Source organism: Thunnus thynnus, chromosome 12 (genome assembly GCF_963924715.1).
Source record: "Thunnus thynnus chromosome 12, fThuThy2.1, whole genome shotgun sequence".
NCBI lineage: Eukaryota > Metazoa > Chordata > Actinopteri > Scombriformes > Scombridae > Thunnus > Thunnus thynnus.
The window spans coordinates 13351590-13369636 of record NC_089528.1 but is presented as its reverse complement, the minus strand read 5'-3'; the positions used below and the strand labels follow the sequence as shown (position 1 = coordinate 13369636).

General features: G+C 40.7%; 1 protein-coding gene across 3 annotated transcripts; it reads left to right on the top strand.

Annotated features, from left to right (window-relative positions):
- Nucleotides 1–1480: 1480 nt before the first annotated feature.
- On the top strand, nt 1481–15660 carry LOC137194067 (solute carrier family 22 member 4-like). 3 transcript variants are annotated; one of them, XR_010930918.1, is made up of 8 exons: nt 1481–8513; nt 8835–8939; nt 10652–11248; nt 12169–12276; nt 12402–12496; nt 12801–13017; nt 14818–14953; nt 15330–15660. XR_010930918.1 is itself a non-coding variant. In XM_067605602.1 (6 exons), the coding sequence occupies exons 3-6, from the start codon at nt 12494–12496 to the stop codon at nt 15412–15414; spliced, it is 441 nt and encodes a 146-aa protein (XP_067461703.1). In that variant the 5' UTR covers nt 11117–11248; nt 12136–12276; nt 12402–12493; the 3' UTR covers nt 15415–15660. The 3 variants fall into 3 exon arrangements, 1 of the variants encoding a protein (XP_067461703.1); XR_010930919.1 differs by lacking the exons at nt 14818–14953; nt 15330–15660 and adding an exon at nt 13117–13437 and having other exon boundaries at nt 12136–12276; XM_067605602.1 differs by lacking the exons at nt 1481–8513; nt 8835–8939 and having other exon boundaries at nt 11117–11248; nt 12136–12276.
- Nucleotides 15661–18047: the final 2387 nt, after the last annotated feature.

Here is an 18047-nt window from a genome sequence, read left to right as displayed (position 1 = left end):
GTCAGTATGAAAAGGACGGATCATTACAGCAAGAAAAACCTGTGTCAATGTTCTTTTGGGCTCCTGACTGTTGTTTTAGGAAAGACTTTAAAAAATGTGAATACTTTGACTGTACTTTTACTTAAGTAGTATTTTGAATTTACTATTTTTATATTGTGATATTGACATATACTTTAACATATTTTAATCAATGTTTCTGAATTTACTTAATATTTTTTATCTTTTATTACATGTATTATCTTTCATTTTATTACATGTAGAACAAAGTGATGATACTTCTGTGAATTCTATTTCCCTAACACTTTCATACCTGACCTCATTCCTGGGAAAAACATTTATATTAGTACAGAAGCGTTACCTTTTACACCAGCCTAACACTGACCATTTTCTGTATTGTTGCACCATCTTGTGGTAGTTGTACACACAACTACTGTAGTGGGTTGGGTGCTTCTGTTTACCTTTTAGTTCATTTATTCTCACTCGCTGATTTGTCCCTGTCTGTTCAGTTCTTACGTTCTCACGCAGAAGTTATTCACTGCTCTGCCTGTTTTAACTTGCAAACAAAACTGCTGTTATAGCAAAACTAAAGCCTGAAGTAGACAAGAAAGAAGCTCACTGGTGAGAGCTGTTCCTGTGCAAGTCACACATGCACACACAAACTGGTTTCCATCACTGAAGGTTTTCTTTCATTTCCTTGTTTTACCAGTTTATGTCTCCATGATGTGAGTAATATACATTACACACACACACACACACACACACACACACTGAAGACTCTGTACTCCATGGACGCTTTTGATGACCAATTTATTGTCATTGCCTTGTGACAAGTGCCCTGTCTTAGGCTATTTAAATGCATAATGATATAACATTATAGCCTATAGGCTACAGTGAAACTACAGTGGCCTGCAGAGTAATGACTCAGCAGAAGTCGAGTTAGGCAAACAAAAGATATTCAACACTCTCAACTTTCAAAATGCCCACAGTGCATTGTGCAGGTTATTTGCTCTAAATAAGAAAGCACACAAGGAACGCTGCCAAATGAAGTAGTCTCCTGCAGAAATACAAGCAGAGAGCTTATTTATTTATTTATTTATTCTCTGTCACTTCACCATTGCTGACCTCAGACAAGACCTTTTTTACTGTGTACTAAGTCCTAAAACATATCTGTGAAACCTTCTCAGGAAAGTGGTGTCAAACATGTGACCTGACATGTCCTTCCTGAAACTCCTCACTGTTTTCAACAGCATTCACTGACAACAGTTTAACTCTTCATTGTGTGCAGGCGGTGCAGACATGAAGTTGATCAGTTGAGCTTTAGGAACAAACCAAGCTTGGTTTCTGCAGTTCATCATACAGGGTGAAACAAGACGAGGTCAAAACCCAGTACAGTATATAGCATTATGGGCAATGTGTGAAATTGTAGCCAGTTAGTTACAGGGATAGTCAGTGTTAGTGTCTATAATGTGAATTCCTGGATATTAAATGTTCATCTGCAATTTTCTGTAGTGGTCCCAGTAATATTTGTTGGTAAAGTGTTGTGATGTGAATTGGTGAAGATACCTTGATTGGACTGACAAGCGATGAATTAATGAGTGTCAGGTGTGACTGATTGCGCAGCTGCTGGACTCTGGAAAAGGGGAAGGGAAGAGCCGGGCATTCGTGTGTGTAGGACTGGTAAGCGAGCTTCTGTGCGGTGTGGCTGCGTTCATTCCGGGAGCGGGAGGGTGTCGTTCGCAGCTGTTTAGGGCTGCTGGCGACGAATCCAGGTACGATAGGGGGTTAGTGAGTTCCTGTGTTGGGAGCGGAGGTCTGCTGCCTCCTTTAGTTAGTTAGGGCTGGGGCTTTAGGATCGCAAGCCGCCGATGCTCTCCAACCTCGCTGCCGCCTCCGGCACGCCGCCGTTCCCTGCCTGTTCACCTGCTGCGCCGTCCGACGGAGCCATGGTGGTTCCCCGGGGAGTTGGACCGTGCCACAAGCTCAGACCCCGGGGGGGAGGGTCTCGTCGACCACGGAAGTTTAGTATATGTTTTAACTTGTATGTATCGTGTATTTTCTATTTGTATTTTATTACCGTGGGGACAGGAGAGAAGCTGGGTGGGGATGAGTTGGGTCCCGGGCGGGGGGAGGTTTTGTATTGGCCTCACCCTCTTTCTTAAAGTAGGCGTGTGACTCCACTGTGTGCAGTGTGGTGGGCTGTCAGGCATTTCCTGAAGTTTGTTGTGATGTGCTCTTATCCCTGATGTGTGTTGCATCTCTGGATGGTGGTGTGTATTTTTATAGTGTGGCCAGCCCTGACTCCCCCTCAAGTGGCATAAATGTCCTATCAAGTGAAACTCCAAAGACTCTTTTCTTATTGGTGTTAACTTAATAAAGATTGTCATTTTGCCTGATACTTTTGTGGTCTGGTGTCGGTTATTCTGAGGTCTCTGACATTTATCCCACATAAATTCTGGTCTCTGTTTGAACTCAGATTTATTACAGTGTGCTGAAGTAAGATATCACATGACATGTTAAGCTACGTTTGAGTAAAAAAAAAAAAAGTTATAAATGCAGTTGCAAGAACAATACTTTCCACTCATATCTTGGGATGTTTGATTTGAAAGAACTTACTTTAATTGTAATTATAACTATTCTAAACACCTGTTAACTCCCCCTGCTCTGATCTTTTTCTGTCTGCGGATGTTACGACCCTCTCTGCCCAGTCTGCCTGTGGCTTGATTTTGTGTGGCTGCTATCTGTGTTGTTTTTGCAGGTACTGGAGGTGGACATAGTAGTATCATGGCGTGGTAGGTTGGTTATTTGGTTTGGTTCTTGTTTCAGTCAGGGGAGTTTGGTCCTGGAGTTACTTATGTGTTCACATGCGTGGGCAGGTGTGAGCTAGTGTGGTAAGTTTGGCTTTTGTAGAGTTTCCCCTGTGTAGGCATAGCAACGTGGTCCTTTTGGGCTTGTTGGTTTTGTTTTTTTTTAGTCTGTTATTTTTGAGTGGTGTGCGGTCAGAGCAATTGTCTCAGGGACACATCCAGAGCTGTTAGGTTAGTAACCAGCTTGCTGGGGACTTAATTGGGCTACTGGGTTGAGTGTTTAAATAGCCCACTGCTAATCTGCATGAAGACTAAAGGCAGTGAGATAGATAAGTTTGGGATAGGCAGTCTAGATAGAGGAGGACTTCCACATTGGTTTGGGGACATTGCTGTTGTCTCTTTGTGCACTAGATGACCTTGGCAACACTGTCTGTTGGTTCAGTTGTTTTTTTTGTTCTGCGGGCCTATAGACCTAGTCTATTATGGCAGGTATAGAGGATTTTGTTGCTGCCCCAGGTGAGGAGTTGTTCGATCGTTGCACTAAAGATCAGCTTTTGAAAATTACAGAAGAGTATGAAATGGATCCAAGTGGTCTTGGTGATAGACAGTATAAAGAGAATATAAAGGATATGGTTAAACTGCATTTGGTTGAGAAACGGGTGCTGGTTGCTAAGCAAGAGGGATCTGGTCAGTCACTGGCAGCTCAGGCATTGGCAGGTCCATCAGGTAGCAGCAGAAGGAATTGCTTTTATTACAGTTGTCTCATGAAAGAGAAACATTTGGAACTAGAAAGGCAAAGGATTGAGATGGATAAGCAAGTGGCTATTGAGTGGTTGCGTTGTGAGACAGAGCAGGCAAAGTTAGAGTTGCAGACTGTTAAGTTGGAGTTAGTCAAAGATGGTAAGCTTTCTGAGGATGTTCTGCAAGGGGAAGAAAGTTCATCTTCACCGTCGAGGTCTCCTGATGTTGTGCGTAATCTTTGTCTCTTGCCTAAGTTCAATGAGAGGGATCTTGATGTGTTCTTTTCTCTGTATGAGGGGATTGCGGAGGCAAGGAGCTGGTCAGACTCTGAGCAGACTTTGCTGCTGCAATGCGTGTTGTCAGGAAAAGCACAGGAGGCATATGCATCTTTAAATAGTGGTAATCTAACTTATAAATCAGTTAAGGCTTCTGTACTGAAGGCATATAAGTTGGTCCCAGAGGTATATCGCCAGTGTTTTAGGACGTGGGGAAAAAAGGGTTGATCAGTCGCATATGAGTTTGCGAGGGAGCTGACTAATCATTTCAATCATTGGTGTATGGCTTCAGATATTAACAATTTTGAAAGGTTGTGTGAGTTGGTCATCTTGGAGCAGTTTAAAAACTCTTTGCTTAGTCGGGTTGCTACATATCTGAATGAGGTTACAACTGTTACTAAGGCTGCGAGATTAGAAGATGAGTATGCACTCATTCATAAAAGCCGCACCAAGGAGCCTGGGCGTAAACCTGTGGCGCGCAAAGAGAGTGGTGGTAAGTCGCCTGTTAGTTTTATTTTTTCAGGTAAGGGGTCGCGAGCAGTGCCTGAGAAAGGCGAGAATGTTTACAATTACTGCCGTGAGGCAGGCCATTGGAAGTCAGACTCCCCATTGCTCAGGGCTCAGAAGCAGCATGTTGGAGGAGCTGCTGCACTGGCTGCAAGTGTTGCTGGTCCTGGGGATGTTGGTGTGTGTTAAGGTGGGCATATGGAATCTAGTGTGACTGACAGCCCCCCTGAGCCTTATCTGCCTTTTATCAAAGAAGGATTTGTGACACAAGTTGGTAGTGACACGAAGGTGCCTGTTAAGATTTTGAGAAATACAGGTGCTGTTAACTCCTATGTATGTGAGTCTGTTTTGCCATTTTCTGAGAAGACTGACATTAGTGATAGAATCCTTATGTGAGGAATGGTGTTGAATGTGTTGCCTGTCCCTATGCATAGGATGAACCTAGAGTGCGAGTTGGTGCAGTGTGATGTGTCTATGGGTGTGAGACCAGCGTTGCCAGTGGAAGGGATTGATATAATTTTGGGCAATGACTTGGCTGGCAGTCGTGTTTGGGCTAGTGTGTCACCACCTCCAGTAGTCAGCCTCTGTCCTTCAGGCTCAGAACAGCCTGATGGAAGTGCAAAGCGCTTTTCTGAGGTTTTCCCTGCATGCATGGTTACACAGGCTGGGTCTAAGGGGGAACATGGGGAGTTTGAGACTGTCCTGCCATGTTTACCTGATGTCCCTTTGTCTGTGTCTAACAGTGAGCTGTGGAGTGAACAGAGAGCTTATCCATCATTGGAGGAGCAGTTCAGGTCTGTGCTGTCAGCCGGTCAGGTGAAAAATGTGGCCAGTGGCTACTTTCTTCAAGATGGTATTTTGGTGAGGAAGTGGGTGCCCATGGTGAGGATTTTGTTGGGATCCAATTTTTCAAGTGGTCGTTCCATCTAAGTTTCATAGCCATGTGTTGAGACTTGCTCACGATGAGTCAGGGCATTTAGGTGTCCGGAAAACACGACTTAAAAAGCATGTTTCTCTGCACATTAAGACCTGTAGTACGTGTGAGCCAACTGGTAAGCCAAATCAGGTCATTAAACCGGCTCCGTTGCAGCCGATTCCACTTATGAGTCAGCCATTTGAGTACTTAATAATCGATTGTGTGGGGCCGCTGCCCTGTGCGAGGTCTGGTTGCCAGTATTCGCTGACTGTCATGTGTCAAAGCACCAGGTACTCGGCAGCTTATCCTTTGCACACAATAACTGCAAGGTCTGTGGTTAAAGCCCTAACACAGTTCATATCTGTGTTTGGTATCCCCAGTCATCCAGAGTGACCAGGGACCAAGTGTCGAAACTCCTAGGGATCAGGCATAACCAGTCGTCAGCTTATCATGCACAGAGTCAAGGTGCTTTAGAGCGTGTTCATCAGACGCTCAAGTCTCTTTTGCGTGTATATTGCACATAGCTTAATAGAGACTGGGAAGAGGGGCTGCCATGGTTGCTTTTAGCTGCATGGGAGGTAATGCAGCAAGGTAATGTTTAGCCCAAATGATTTAGTGTTTGGCCATACTGTCCAGGGTCCTCTGGCTGTGTTGACGGATGGATAGAAGGACTCAGATCCACCTACCAACCTAACTGACTATGTGAATGGGTTTAGGCATCGGCTATATGCTGCAGGGGAGTTGCCAAAACAAACATTGGCTGTGTCACAAACAAAAATGAAACGGAGATGTGATCACCGCGCTGAGGTGCGTGAGTTTAGTACTGGTGATCAAGTTTTGGCTCTCTGAGAGTTCGCCCTTTCAGGCAAAGTTTTCAGGTCCTTATTCAGTGGTTAAACATATTTCAGACCAAAATTCTTTGATTTCAACTCCTGGTTGTAGGAAGCCTGTAAAACTGTTCCATGTCAATCTGCTTAAACCCTGTTATGCTCCCTCCTCTAGTGTGTCCAGTGCTGACCAGCAGGGGGCAATGCCAGTGAGTCCTGCCCTGGTGACTGGTGCAGTGGGAGCGGTTTCAGGTGAATGTATGGATGATGCTGCTCCTGAGCCTGATGAGGGGTTGAAAAATTCAGAGGCCCTTAAGAATTTGAAAGGGTTGCTTGGCCATTTGACAGAAACACAGGCTATGGAATTTGAAAAGATTTTGAACTATCCAGGTTTGTTTGGTGGTGTGCCCTCCGGCACTGATTGGGCCGAGCATGATATCGATGTGGGTGATGTGCAGCCTATCCGTCAGCATTTTTATAGAGTTTCTCCTGAGAAGCTAGATACCTAGATGCTGAGGTCAAGTATATGGTTGACAATGATATTACAGTGCTTACTTCTTCATAAAGCTGGGCCTCTCCATGTTTTTCATGCCTAAAAGTGACAAGACACCAAGGTTTTGTTCAGATTTCAGAAAGGTCAACAAGGTCACAAAGCCAGATTCTTTTCCATTGCCTCGTATGGAGGATTGTGTAGACCAGGTTGGGGCTGCCAAGTATGTCAGCAAATTTGATCTGCTGAAGGGTTACTGGCAGATGCCTTTGTTAAAAAGAGCACAGGAAGTTGCAGCTTTTATTACTCCATCTGGGCTGTATTCATATAAGGTGATGCCATTTGGATTAAGGAGTGCACCGGCCACCTTTCAACATCTGATGAATGGTGTGGTCGCTGGGCTGGCCAGCTGTGCTGTTTATTTAGATGATTTAGTTTTCTACAGTGATTCTTGGTCTTCTCACATGCAGCGGGTTAGAGCACTGTTTGACCAGTTAACATAGGCGAATCTCACAGTGAATCTTGCAAAGTGTGAACTTGCTTGTGCAACTGTGACGTACCTGGGTCAGGTGGTCAGACATGGGTGTCTGGCCCCTGTGTGAGCCAAGGTATTGGCAGTTAAGCAGTTTCCACAGCCTGCCACTAAGGAGCTCATGAGATTTCTTGAGATGGTGGGGTAATACCGCTGTTTCTGTAAGAATTTTTCGACTGTTATGGCACCACTTACTGACTTGCTGAAGGCCAGAGGTCAATTTGTATGTGTTACGACCCTCTCTGCCCAGTCTGCCTGTGGCTTGATTTTGTGTGGCTGCTATCTGTGTTGTTTTTGCAGGCACTGGAGGTGGGTGTGGCAGTATCATCAGCAACACTGGCAACACCTGGGGCTCTGTGTGCCAGTGCTCCATCAAAAACCCTCCTGGAGGGCAGTTGCGTTGTGCTCTCCACCTTTTGGTTTTTGGGTTGACATTTGACTTGCTTTTTTGCACCATACAACACTACAGCCACACACTGTTCCACTCATGCGCTCACCTGCACTACTGATCCCACTGACTACACATGCCATTGTTAGGTTAGGTCTCTCTCTGAGGTTATTTCCTTTTTTTTAATACATTGGTTGTCAATTGGCTTTGTTGTGTGCGTCTCCCTTCCTTGTCATGGCCGTGCGGACTGGTTTGTGACAGCGGATGTCTCTCATGTTTCACTCTGCATTGTGTGTTTTGTCAGAGTGATGGTTATTTGGGGTGCTTTAACTACATGCATCAATGCACCTTTTTTCTGCGTCTTTCCCGGTCGATGATCATGACGGCTGCGACTGAAATTGCAAATGAAAGTTTTGACAGCGTTTTGGGTGCGCAATTCAGGAGGCTTATCTCCGCCCAGTTACTGTAGTTAAATAAAGCGCACCTGCAGAACAGCCACACTATACTGATATAACAGTCACATGAGTCTCATGTTTTACCTGCAAGACTCGTGTTTTAATGCTGTCGTTCGTAGTTTATGATGTGAAAACATTAGAGAAATAAAAAACTTGGGTCCTGGTATTAGTTCAGTTATAAAAATCCAAACGCACCGCGGAGCGTCTCTTCCAAATAAAAATGAAAGACTTCGATGAAATCACATCTTTTCTGGGCGACTACGGACTTTTTCAAATTCTATTATTATTATTAGTTGTTGAGTTTGAGTGCGATTCCGTGCGGGTACATGGGAGTGCTCGTGGTGTTCGTTTCAGGTACACCCGAGCACCGCTGCAAGGTATCAATCAACTCCACGCGTAATGACATGGATGTGGAGGCTCCCTTTCACGAGCGGAGCAGCTGGATCTGACCTGACAGCTGTTCTCGATACAAACTGGACACTGGAAACTGGACTGCAGGACTGAGCAATGACACAGAGAAAAGTCTGGATGGATGGGTGTTCAGCACTGAGAGATACACCGCGACCATTGTGTCTGAGGTCCAGTATTTATACTCCATGCACAATGTGAATAAAACAATAATTGAACTGAAGCCTTTGTTCATACATTGTTTCAAAGCCCTAAGTGTTGTCAGCTCACTTGAGAAATGGAGTCAAATGTTATAAATTTGACGAGTAATATTCTTTGAACTTCAAAATCTTTATGTTGTGGCTTTCTGTCTCCCATGCAGACCGGAACTCAGGGTCCAGGCTGAAACTTTCCCTGTTTCACTTTTTTAGATTAGAATGAAATAGATTTCGCCTTAATGACAGATTTCTCTGCAATAACCTGAATGATTTTCTTCTGTCCTGCAATCGCAGTGGGATCTGGTGTGTGACAATGCGTGGAAGGTCCTTTTTTTCCACTTCATTGTTCTTTGTTGGAGTTCTGTTTGGATCCTTCATCAGTGGTCACCTCTCAGACCGGTAAGTCATGTTAATAATGATGATGATAATAACAATGATAAAAGTTTACATGGAAAAATAAATCAAAATAGTCCACAGCTTCAAGATAGGCCAAAAAGAGACAAATAAGAAGACAAGTAAGAGTTATAATAAAAGTAGAAATATGAAATATAAAGTAAATATAACACATGTACTTTAAAACTGGATCAGTAATTCAATTTTAGCTGCTTTTTCAGGTTGAGCTATAGTGGAATAAAGTGTTTTAAAGTGAGATCACAATGGACTATACCAAATGTGTTTTAAAATCTGCATCTGTTGCACTGAAACTCAGAAGTAGTTTCTCACAACTGATACCATAAAGTCTAAAGAGCAGTTGTATAATTCAGGAGGAAGATGTGACAAATAGTCAAGTCAATTCTCATTATCATTAAATCACAAATTTGCCTCAAGGGCCTTTACAAGTTGTACAACATATCAAACCTTCTGTCCTTAGACATTTGTGCCACATGTCAAACAAACCATTTCTTATATAAAGTAGAGACCATAAAATCAGGGAATGAAGAGCTGCACTTTAACAGCTAACCAAACACCACAAGTAGTGAATAGGTTTCTGAAGAACAAGCTAAATGTTTGAATGGCTCCTTAATGGATTAATTTATAGACTAAGTAATACCAACATCTTATTGACATTTACATCAGATAATAGTCCAGTTCACTCACACAATTGGATGGAGCAAAAAAAAAACCATGAATGTCAAATTTTACCTACAAATTAGGTTTCAAAGTGAGAGTACATAGAGAACAGTCCTCGACCTGTTCATTCATAAAGGCATCAAGAATCAGGTTCCACCCAGATCATGGCCCATCACCCAACTAATCCACCAGAGCCTTGACAAGGTACAGTCAATTCTCTATCTACATAAGTTTTTGATCTAGACAGATAAGATGTATAAAGATGCATACACTATAAACCATAGCAGAATAGCTAAAAAGGCCCATTGATGATGGTAATGACATAGGCTATTTCGGCATTGCTTGAACACCCAGGGAGGACGTCCAGCTGACAAAGACCTGAGGCTGTTCTGAGAGCAAACGGAGGCCCTACACAGTATTACTATGGTGTTCCTAATAAAGTGGTTGGTAAGTGTATATAAAGACGGATATAGTGAAGTGTGGCATCAACCATTGGGTGCCATCTTTTCCGTTTGGAGCCAGGACCTTCCAAATAAGGAGTGCAGGGTGTTGCCTTTCAACATAAGTGAATGAAACGAGCGCTATCTTACTGGGAACACTGACTGACCAGAGCACACACAAAGGACAAACCTGTCCACACCACCTCTGTATTCAATTCAAATGTCAGATCCAGGATGTAAAAACCTGGAATTGTCAAGCCACTAGTCACATTCAATAAAATGCAATCATCCTCACTTCACCTTCACCTCATTTATGAGTGACAGGACAATATAATCCGTAACTAAATGCTTTTTGAAAAAGTCAAAGTCTTCACAGGTAAAAATGTGCATGAAACAAATTTACATTGAATGTACAATATGTCAGCTGCAAATTACTATCTCTAAACTCACCAAAATAGAATTGCTGGTATCAAAATCTCCAATAACTCTAAAAACAGTCAGAGACTGAGATAATAAGAGAGAAAGAGAAGAGATAGGAACCAGCTATTCAAATGTATACCCACTGGTACGCCGTTGTTTTCATGTTTTCATGTCTTACAGGTTTGGCAGAAAGCCGGTGTTTTTTGTCACCATGGCCTTACAGTCACTGCCTTGATCCAGGCCACCTCCGTCAGTTGGGTCATGTTCTGTATCCTCAACTGTCTGAGAGGACTTGGCCAGATATCCAATTACATCGCATCATTCATACTGGGTGAGACAGCACATGTACTTCTGTCTCAAAAGAGTTCCCATCTCCATCTCTTCTCCAATGTCTTCCTGTGATAACCTATCAGCTGCATGGGTGGTGATATGTTTCCCCCTCAGGAGAACTGTACAAACTTATTGCACTGTGCTGAGACTGTCGATTTTGCGGCATGACATATAAACATAAGTGTACTGTGTTAAAAGAAGTGATGAATTGAAGGCAATAAACTGCGTGAAGCAATGAATTCAATATGGCTGCAGAGAGTTTTCAGAGTGGTCAGGATCTGAGATACTGAGCCAGTCTTCCAAGGTGAGCTTCACTCTGCTGGGCCACAGTCGAGGTTTTGGCATCGGTTACGCCTTGTTACCACTCTTTGCCTACTTCATACGAGACTGGAGGATGCTGCTGGTTGCTACTGCCATCCCCGGCTTCCTATTTATTCCAACGTGGTGGTAAGTCTGATGAATATGTAACTTGTTGTTCTTTTTTTTGTTTTGTTTGTTTTTTTTTTACAAATGCATCTTCCTCTTTTTAATTAACTTTTTTATAGTTTCTAATTGTGCTGTATGTGTGTGTGTGTGTGTGTGTTAGTGTATATAACTGAGTGGTCTTGATGCCAGGGATTGTATCTGGTTTGTAACTTTGTTTGATTATCATAGGAAATGATCAGTATTAGCATTTATCAGATTATAATCTGTAGATTTGATTTAATTTGAGTCTGTCAAACATACATAAATAAAATAAATGGAATGAAATTGAATAGAATAAACGAAACTAAATATTATGACAAAAAAGACAACTCTCCCTTTATTACAGACTTAATGTAAGTGGAAGTTGTGAGATGCAGATTTAGTTTTTGTTGGTATTATACAAAATACAGATTGTATATTTTAATCTATTAAATACAATCAGTCATTTTTACCATTTCTGTTTCTTTTAATAAAATGGGTTTTTTTTTTTTTTTTTTACAGCTTTTTAAAAACTCAAATAATCCATTGTTGTGCTCTTAATTCCATTCATGTTTTTGCAAAGAAAAATGAATATTTTATCAGGTTGCTTTACATCATTCGGAGCCCAGAATTACTCAGAACAAAACAACTTCACCACTTTTAAGAAACACATGAATCAAAGTTCAGTTTATGGTTCTCATTTTTAACACTGTCTTCTCCATGAAGTTCACATGATACATGTACATGCACATACAGAGAGCAAATACTTCCACTTGAGGCTTTTAATTTTTTTTTTTTTTTTTTTTTTTAAATGACTGTCTAAGATCAACCTTTACTGATTTTGTAATGTTTGTGGTGTAACTGAACATCTGTCTCTCCTTCTATTCAAGCTGATTTCTGAGTCTCCACGTTGGCTTTTGCAGAAAGGTCGGGTGGAGGAGGCTGAGCTTGTCATACGCCACGCTGCCAAAAGGAACAGAGTCCCTGCCCCTGAGGTCCTGTTTAGGTCTGATGAGTGCTTGGAACTAATGGTACTTATTCCATTTTTACTGAGCTGATTTGCTCCAGTATAAAGTATATTTGCCCCAAACTGTAGCTGTAATCAGGTGGTAAACTCTATCTTACTGTTCTGTTTCTTCTCTTATGTCTGATTCAGCAAAATGAAGGTGAAGATGAGCAGACATATACTTATGTGGACCTGATGCACACCCTGAACATGAGGAACATTACAGTTCTAGGTCTCTTCATATGGTAATGTAGAATCTCTCTCTTCTAATCTATTTGTAACTTTCCTAAATATGGATGCATGTACCAAAATAATTCCCTTATGTTATGTAACTTATAAACATACAGTTAATTTGGACAAATAAAAAAAACTCTTGGATATCAGACCCCTTTTAATTAATTTTGTAATTATTTAATGTAGTTAAGTAATTACTTAACTTGCATTAATTACATAAGACACAGTCCTTTTGATTTTTGACCATTGATTTAAGTTAATTTGAGTGTGCAGTCCCGTCCATCTTCATCCAGTCTCGACTTTGTGTTTCTGCAGGATGTCTGTCGCCATGGTGTTCTATGGTCTCGCTCTCTCAACACCAGTGACCTGAATGGAAATGCTTACCTGAACTGCTTCATTTCTGCAGCCATTGACATTGTGGTGTACGTTGCCACTTGGCTGCTGGTTAATCAAGCGCCACGGCCAACTCTCCTCTTCTCCACACTGATGTTCTGCGGCATCACGCTTCTAATCATAAAGCTGGTTCCCGAAGGTCTGTATTCAGTCTGTATATTACAGACTGAATCAGGAATCCCTGAAAGGACGAGATTTGTAAAATTGTTAAACACGTTTGTTTGTTTGTTTTTTCCAGACATGCATGTCGTGCTCAAGGTGTTAGCCTTGGTGGGAAAATGGGTGTGTCTGGTGCTTACTGTTTCATCTATGTGCTTTTCACTGAGCTGATCCTCACTGTGGTCAGGAACATGGGTTTAGGGATCACCTCCACAGCTGCACGCATAGGCACCATCATTTGCCCCTATGTGATCTACATAGGCAAGTGTGTTTTTGGTTCTTTCTGTTTCTGTCGTTGTATTTGTCTGCACTGTTGTAACCAAAATAGCATTAAAACAGTTTTAAACACACTCCAGTGAAAATACTTGACATAAATAAAAAATGAATCCCAAATCATAACGATAGAAAAATAAAAGTGTTGTTGTTGAAAAACTTAACTTTCCCTTAAGATGTATTTTTTTGCAGTCATGAACTTAAATATATATAAATATGTAATATCAATATACATTGTGATTATGTAGACTACTGATCCCCAACATGGGGGGTCAGAAGGCCTTCTTGATTTTAAGGGGTGTAAGAAAACTTTTTGGAAACAAATTTACACTATATCTCAGCATTTCATTAATTCATGTGAAAGAAAAAATGAATGTAATTGTTGTTTTTAAAGTTTAGATTGTTATTTTAAAAAATCTCATGAGGATAACGGTGAAAATAAGAACACAAGCTATATTCACAGAGCCTTCACTCTCTGATAAATAGCCTCATCCTGCATTAGAAAAGTACGCAGTTAAAACAATCAAAGTAATAATAGAACAATGGCTGAGCGTCAGGGAGAAGAAAACACTGAATTTGTCAGAAAGAAACCTATTAAATATGTATGACAGTAAAACACTTAAAAAAATGTATAATACAGACGGAAGATTGGATAAATTCCTAAAAATTTAAGGTAAACTCTTCTCTAATGCACTGCAATATCCACAGGAAATAATCTGCTCAAAATTCATCCTTCCTACAGCTACTGTATTCACTACTTGGGTTAATTGTACACTTTATCAGTTGTTCTGAGTTTATATTGTTATGCATTGCATATAATATGAAATATTCATGTGTCACTTCGTCAGGGGTTGTCAGTTTACTCAATGATTGAATAGGGGTCACTTCAGGAAAAAGGTTGGGAACCACTGATGTAATCTTCTGCTGTTTGTGAATTTCAGAATTGATTTTAGGATTTTGCCTACAACATTTAAGGCACTATAAAGTTGGGTTCATAGTTAAACTAAACATAGTTAAAAATTGGCAAAACTGCATTTTTATTCTATTGGGGAAACTAGTGACACATTTTTTTTTACACACAAAAGACATAAAGTGCTCCTATCATTTTTAGGAAACATCTTTTGTTCTTTTATGTTTGCATTTGTCTGATGTTTGCTTTATGAGCCTTAGTTTTCTTTTCTTCCCTATCAAAAGTTTTCCCTGCACTTTACACATCATCTTGTTCTCTGAATAAATCTTGTTAACCTAATTCTTGCTGGCACCAGAGCATCCAAATAAATCACACTAATAAGGCTTTTTCACAGCTGACATTTTGACTCATATAGCAGGAAAAGCACAGGTGGCTCTAATAACATGAATTATGGCTCTGTTGTAATGCCAGTGATTAATAATGTTAATTTGTTTGACAAGTCCAAAAGTTCTATTCAATTTTAGTTTAGCTTCACATTTGTTTTAGTGTCTTGATGTGTTGTTTGTTTTGATTTTATTGATATTATTCTGTTTACAGGAGTTTACAGCACAGTTCTCCCGTACATCATCTTTGATACAATCAGCATCATGGCCGCTGTCGTTAGCATGTGGCTGCCAGACACCAGAAACAACAAACTTCCTGACCTTATCAGCCAAGCCAAACCTATCAGAGGGTATGTCACTGTGTGTGTGTGTGTGTGTGTGTGTGTGTGTGTGTGTGTGTGTGTGTGTGTGTGTGTGTGTGTGTGTGTGTGTGTGTGTGTGTGTGTGTGTGTGTGTGTGTGTGTGTGTGTGTGTGTGTATAATGATTAACAGAAATAAATATCACCACTAGTCTTCCAGGAAAGCATTAGACAGGAATCCCTTGAAACTGGGACAATGAATCTATGTGGCCTAAATGGGCCTCAAGCCTAGAGCTGTAGCCTAATTGTTAGAGTCAGGGATTTCTTTTCTCATGCATTGCTTTATAGTCTCTTTACACTCTCATACATTAATTTAACATATATTCTCTCTGTTTCTTCTGTCTCTGATTCTCTTTGTGTTTTAAAGCTGTTGCTATCCAAAGGAAATACCTGCAACCCAGTCAGATACAACTGGAGGCTGTAAAGAAATGAGCAAGAGCGCCATCTGCTGAAACAGAAATCACACAGCAAGAGTTGCGTGATCACCAACAGTCTATGGTGATCACAGACAAAAGCCATCAAAATGAATATGCAGTATTTCTGTGTTTTCCAGTGTGTTGGTGAGACATTCATGTTGTTTATGAGAGAGAGCTACTCAGCTTCTCTGGTCTTTCCAAAACTAAGTAGTACAGAATAAGCTATATTTACATTTATGTCATCTCTAAAATAGTGTTTTATACATAAAGAGCTAAAAATCAGACTTGCTTTTAGATTGTATTGTATGTTTGTAATTAAAAGACAGTTAAATATACACATTTTGTTCAGTGTTTACACATATGACATTTTATTTTTTCTTGGATTGGATTGGATTCTTACCTGGATGGTAAGGCTTTATGTTTAAATGTAAGATACTTAAAGATTATGTCAGTTACTAAGTACAAAATACAATAATTTTGGTAACCCATATAATCTTGTGGTTAATGACAATACTCCAGCATTTTTAAGGTTAAGGCAAATTTTAACTAAGGCAAAACAAGCCAAAACTTGAAATCCAAACATGTCATTTGAATTCATCTCTATGCAGTCACTAGTGGGATGAAAGATGGTGACCAGTCAAAAAGGGAACACCAAAAATCCAGAAAGTTTAATTATAGACCAGGGAAACAGGGCACTATTCTTTCAGAGTGATCAGAACTGATAGCTTTGCACCTGCTTCTTCCATCGCTGGATTACCAGCAGAGCAAGCTGGCAACTTCCATGGGGCTTCAGTCCTAAAGTCCTAATTCACTGCATGTTGATTGGTTTTGGTAATTTGATTAATTCCACATTTGTTGGGGAATTTGCCCCATTGAAATATCAACTAAGGTGTGTCCTGCATTACAGTCTATAGCGATCCTGTTGTATAGAGGGGTCCTGTGTCATAATCTAGTCATAATGCCTTTATTATTGTGGTTTATGTTGTGCTCTCATAGTGCATATTCCTAAATAAAGTGGAGTTTTATGAAATTACCACAAACTGATGGACAGAGAAAACCTGGAAGCAGCAACTATTATTCCTGTGCTCTGTACCTGATGGATGGCTTGGATGAGACAGTGTGCATTACACCATGCAGGGAGGTGGATGGGAGGTGGGGTGTCATTAGAGGCCTAACAAAAAAAAACAGGTTCATCCATGTGTAGGTCTCCAAACTTTTACCACAGCACCCAATTATAAATGTAAAAAAAATAAAATCTTCAGAAACAAACAGTATCGTTGTATTTACAGTGATGTTTAATAACCTAATCGGAGAACAGTGATGTCTAATAGTGTCATTACATAACCCCGTTTCCATGTCATAAATTACCGCTGCACTGCAATATCGCGAGATTGGCTCCACAATCAGGGTGTGCTGCTGCTGCTGGGGCCCTGCACCCATCTCTGCAGCTCGTACTGGGACCAACACACCTGCTAGCTCAATGAAGGGGCAAGGATGAACCAACCGTGACTACAGCCCCGTTAGGCTGGTGTCTGTAATTGATAAAAGTTGGTGGACGACGGCAGTGGAAGTGTTTGTAAAGTACAAAACTTGCTATCAGACGAGGCTGAAGTCAGCTCTCGATTCGGGGTTAAGGGAAACATAACGATATTTAGCGCCTGATTCTCCGTTTTTTCAACACTTACACTTGTAAAAAAAAAAAAAAAAAGTGTTAAGACATCGTAGCAAAAGCCTTTACACTGTTTAAACCCAATTTCAGATTGGTGATACCTTTGTTTTGCTTATGAAGACAGAAAAAGGGGCAATTTCACAGCTTCTCCATCCAGACCACATTAGACCAGATCCAGATCGGAAAACACTACACTTAGACTTGTCAAATCTTAATAATAATAATCTAGCTCAGATTTGACAAGTTTAAGTATATTGGGTTTTGAACTGGACTTGGTCTAACGTGATACGGATGGGAGGAAAAGCGACGCCGTTGTACGTCGTACAAAGCGATGTAGACGCGCAATCGACGACATTTAGTTTGCCGGTATATTGTAGATAGTCCAGCAGATTAGGTTTTAATCCATTTATTTCATTATTTTATTGCTGGGACCACGATGCTAGTACTGCAGATAGGCCAGCCTCCACTTCGAAAAACACGGTCAAACTAGCCCCCACGTAGTTTTGCAGTACGTTTATATACTAGACATTACGGTAAGAGCGTGTAAGAACTGATTTCTAAACAAAAGAGACGTTCAGGTGAAAGAGATTTCAGTTAGTCAGTCACAGTCAGTCAATAATGAATGAATGAATAAACAAACAAACAAATTAAAAAAATCATAAATAACTAAAACAAAATGAATAAATATTGAATAATAAATAAAATGAACAATATTAACTACCGCCTGCCAGCTGAAAATCGAGGCTGTCATTTCAATTGTGTGAATAATTAGTCAAACTTAATAATTAAGAAAACATTTCCAAACACCAATCTGACTTGAAAATGACAGTGCACCACCTGTCTGTCATTGAGAAACTTCCTGTTTCCACAGACCAATTTCACTTCAGAATGATAGCAGACCACCTGGGAGTGTCACTCAGACAATATCAGGACAGTATGATGTTGAATCTCAAAATTAAAGCCCTCTATAAAATGTCATCTATGAGCTGTGTTCTGTCTG

Excerpts from the sequence above, each read along its gene's own strand:
- LOC137194067 (XM_067605602.1), top strand. Across the intron at positions 13,018-14,817 it reads CATAAAGCTGGTTCCCGAAG|GAGTTTACAGCACAGTTCTC; the intron begins GTCTGTATTCAG and ends TTCTGTTTACAG. Across the intron at positions 14,954-15,329 it reads CAAGCCAAACCTATCAGAGG|CTGTTGCTATCCAAAGGAAA; the intron begins GTATGTCACTGT and ends TGTGTTTTAAAG.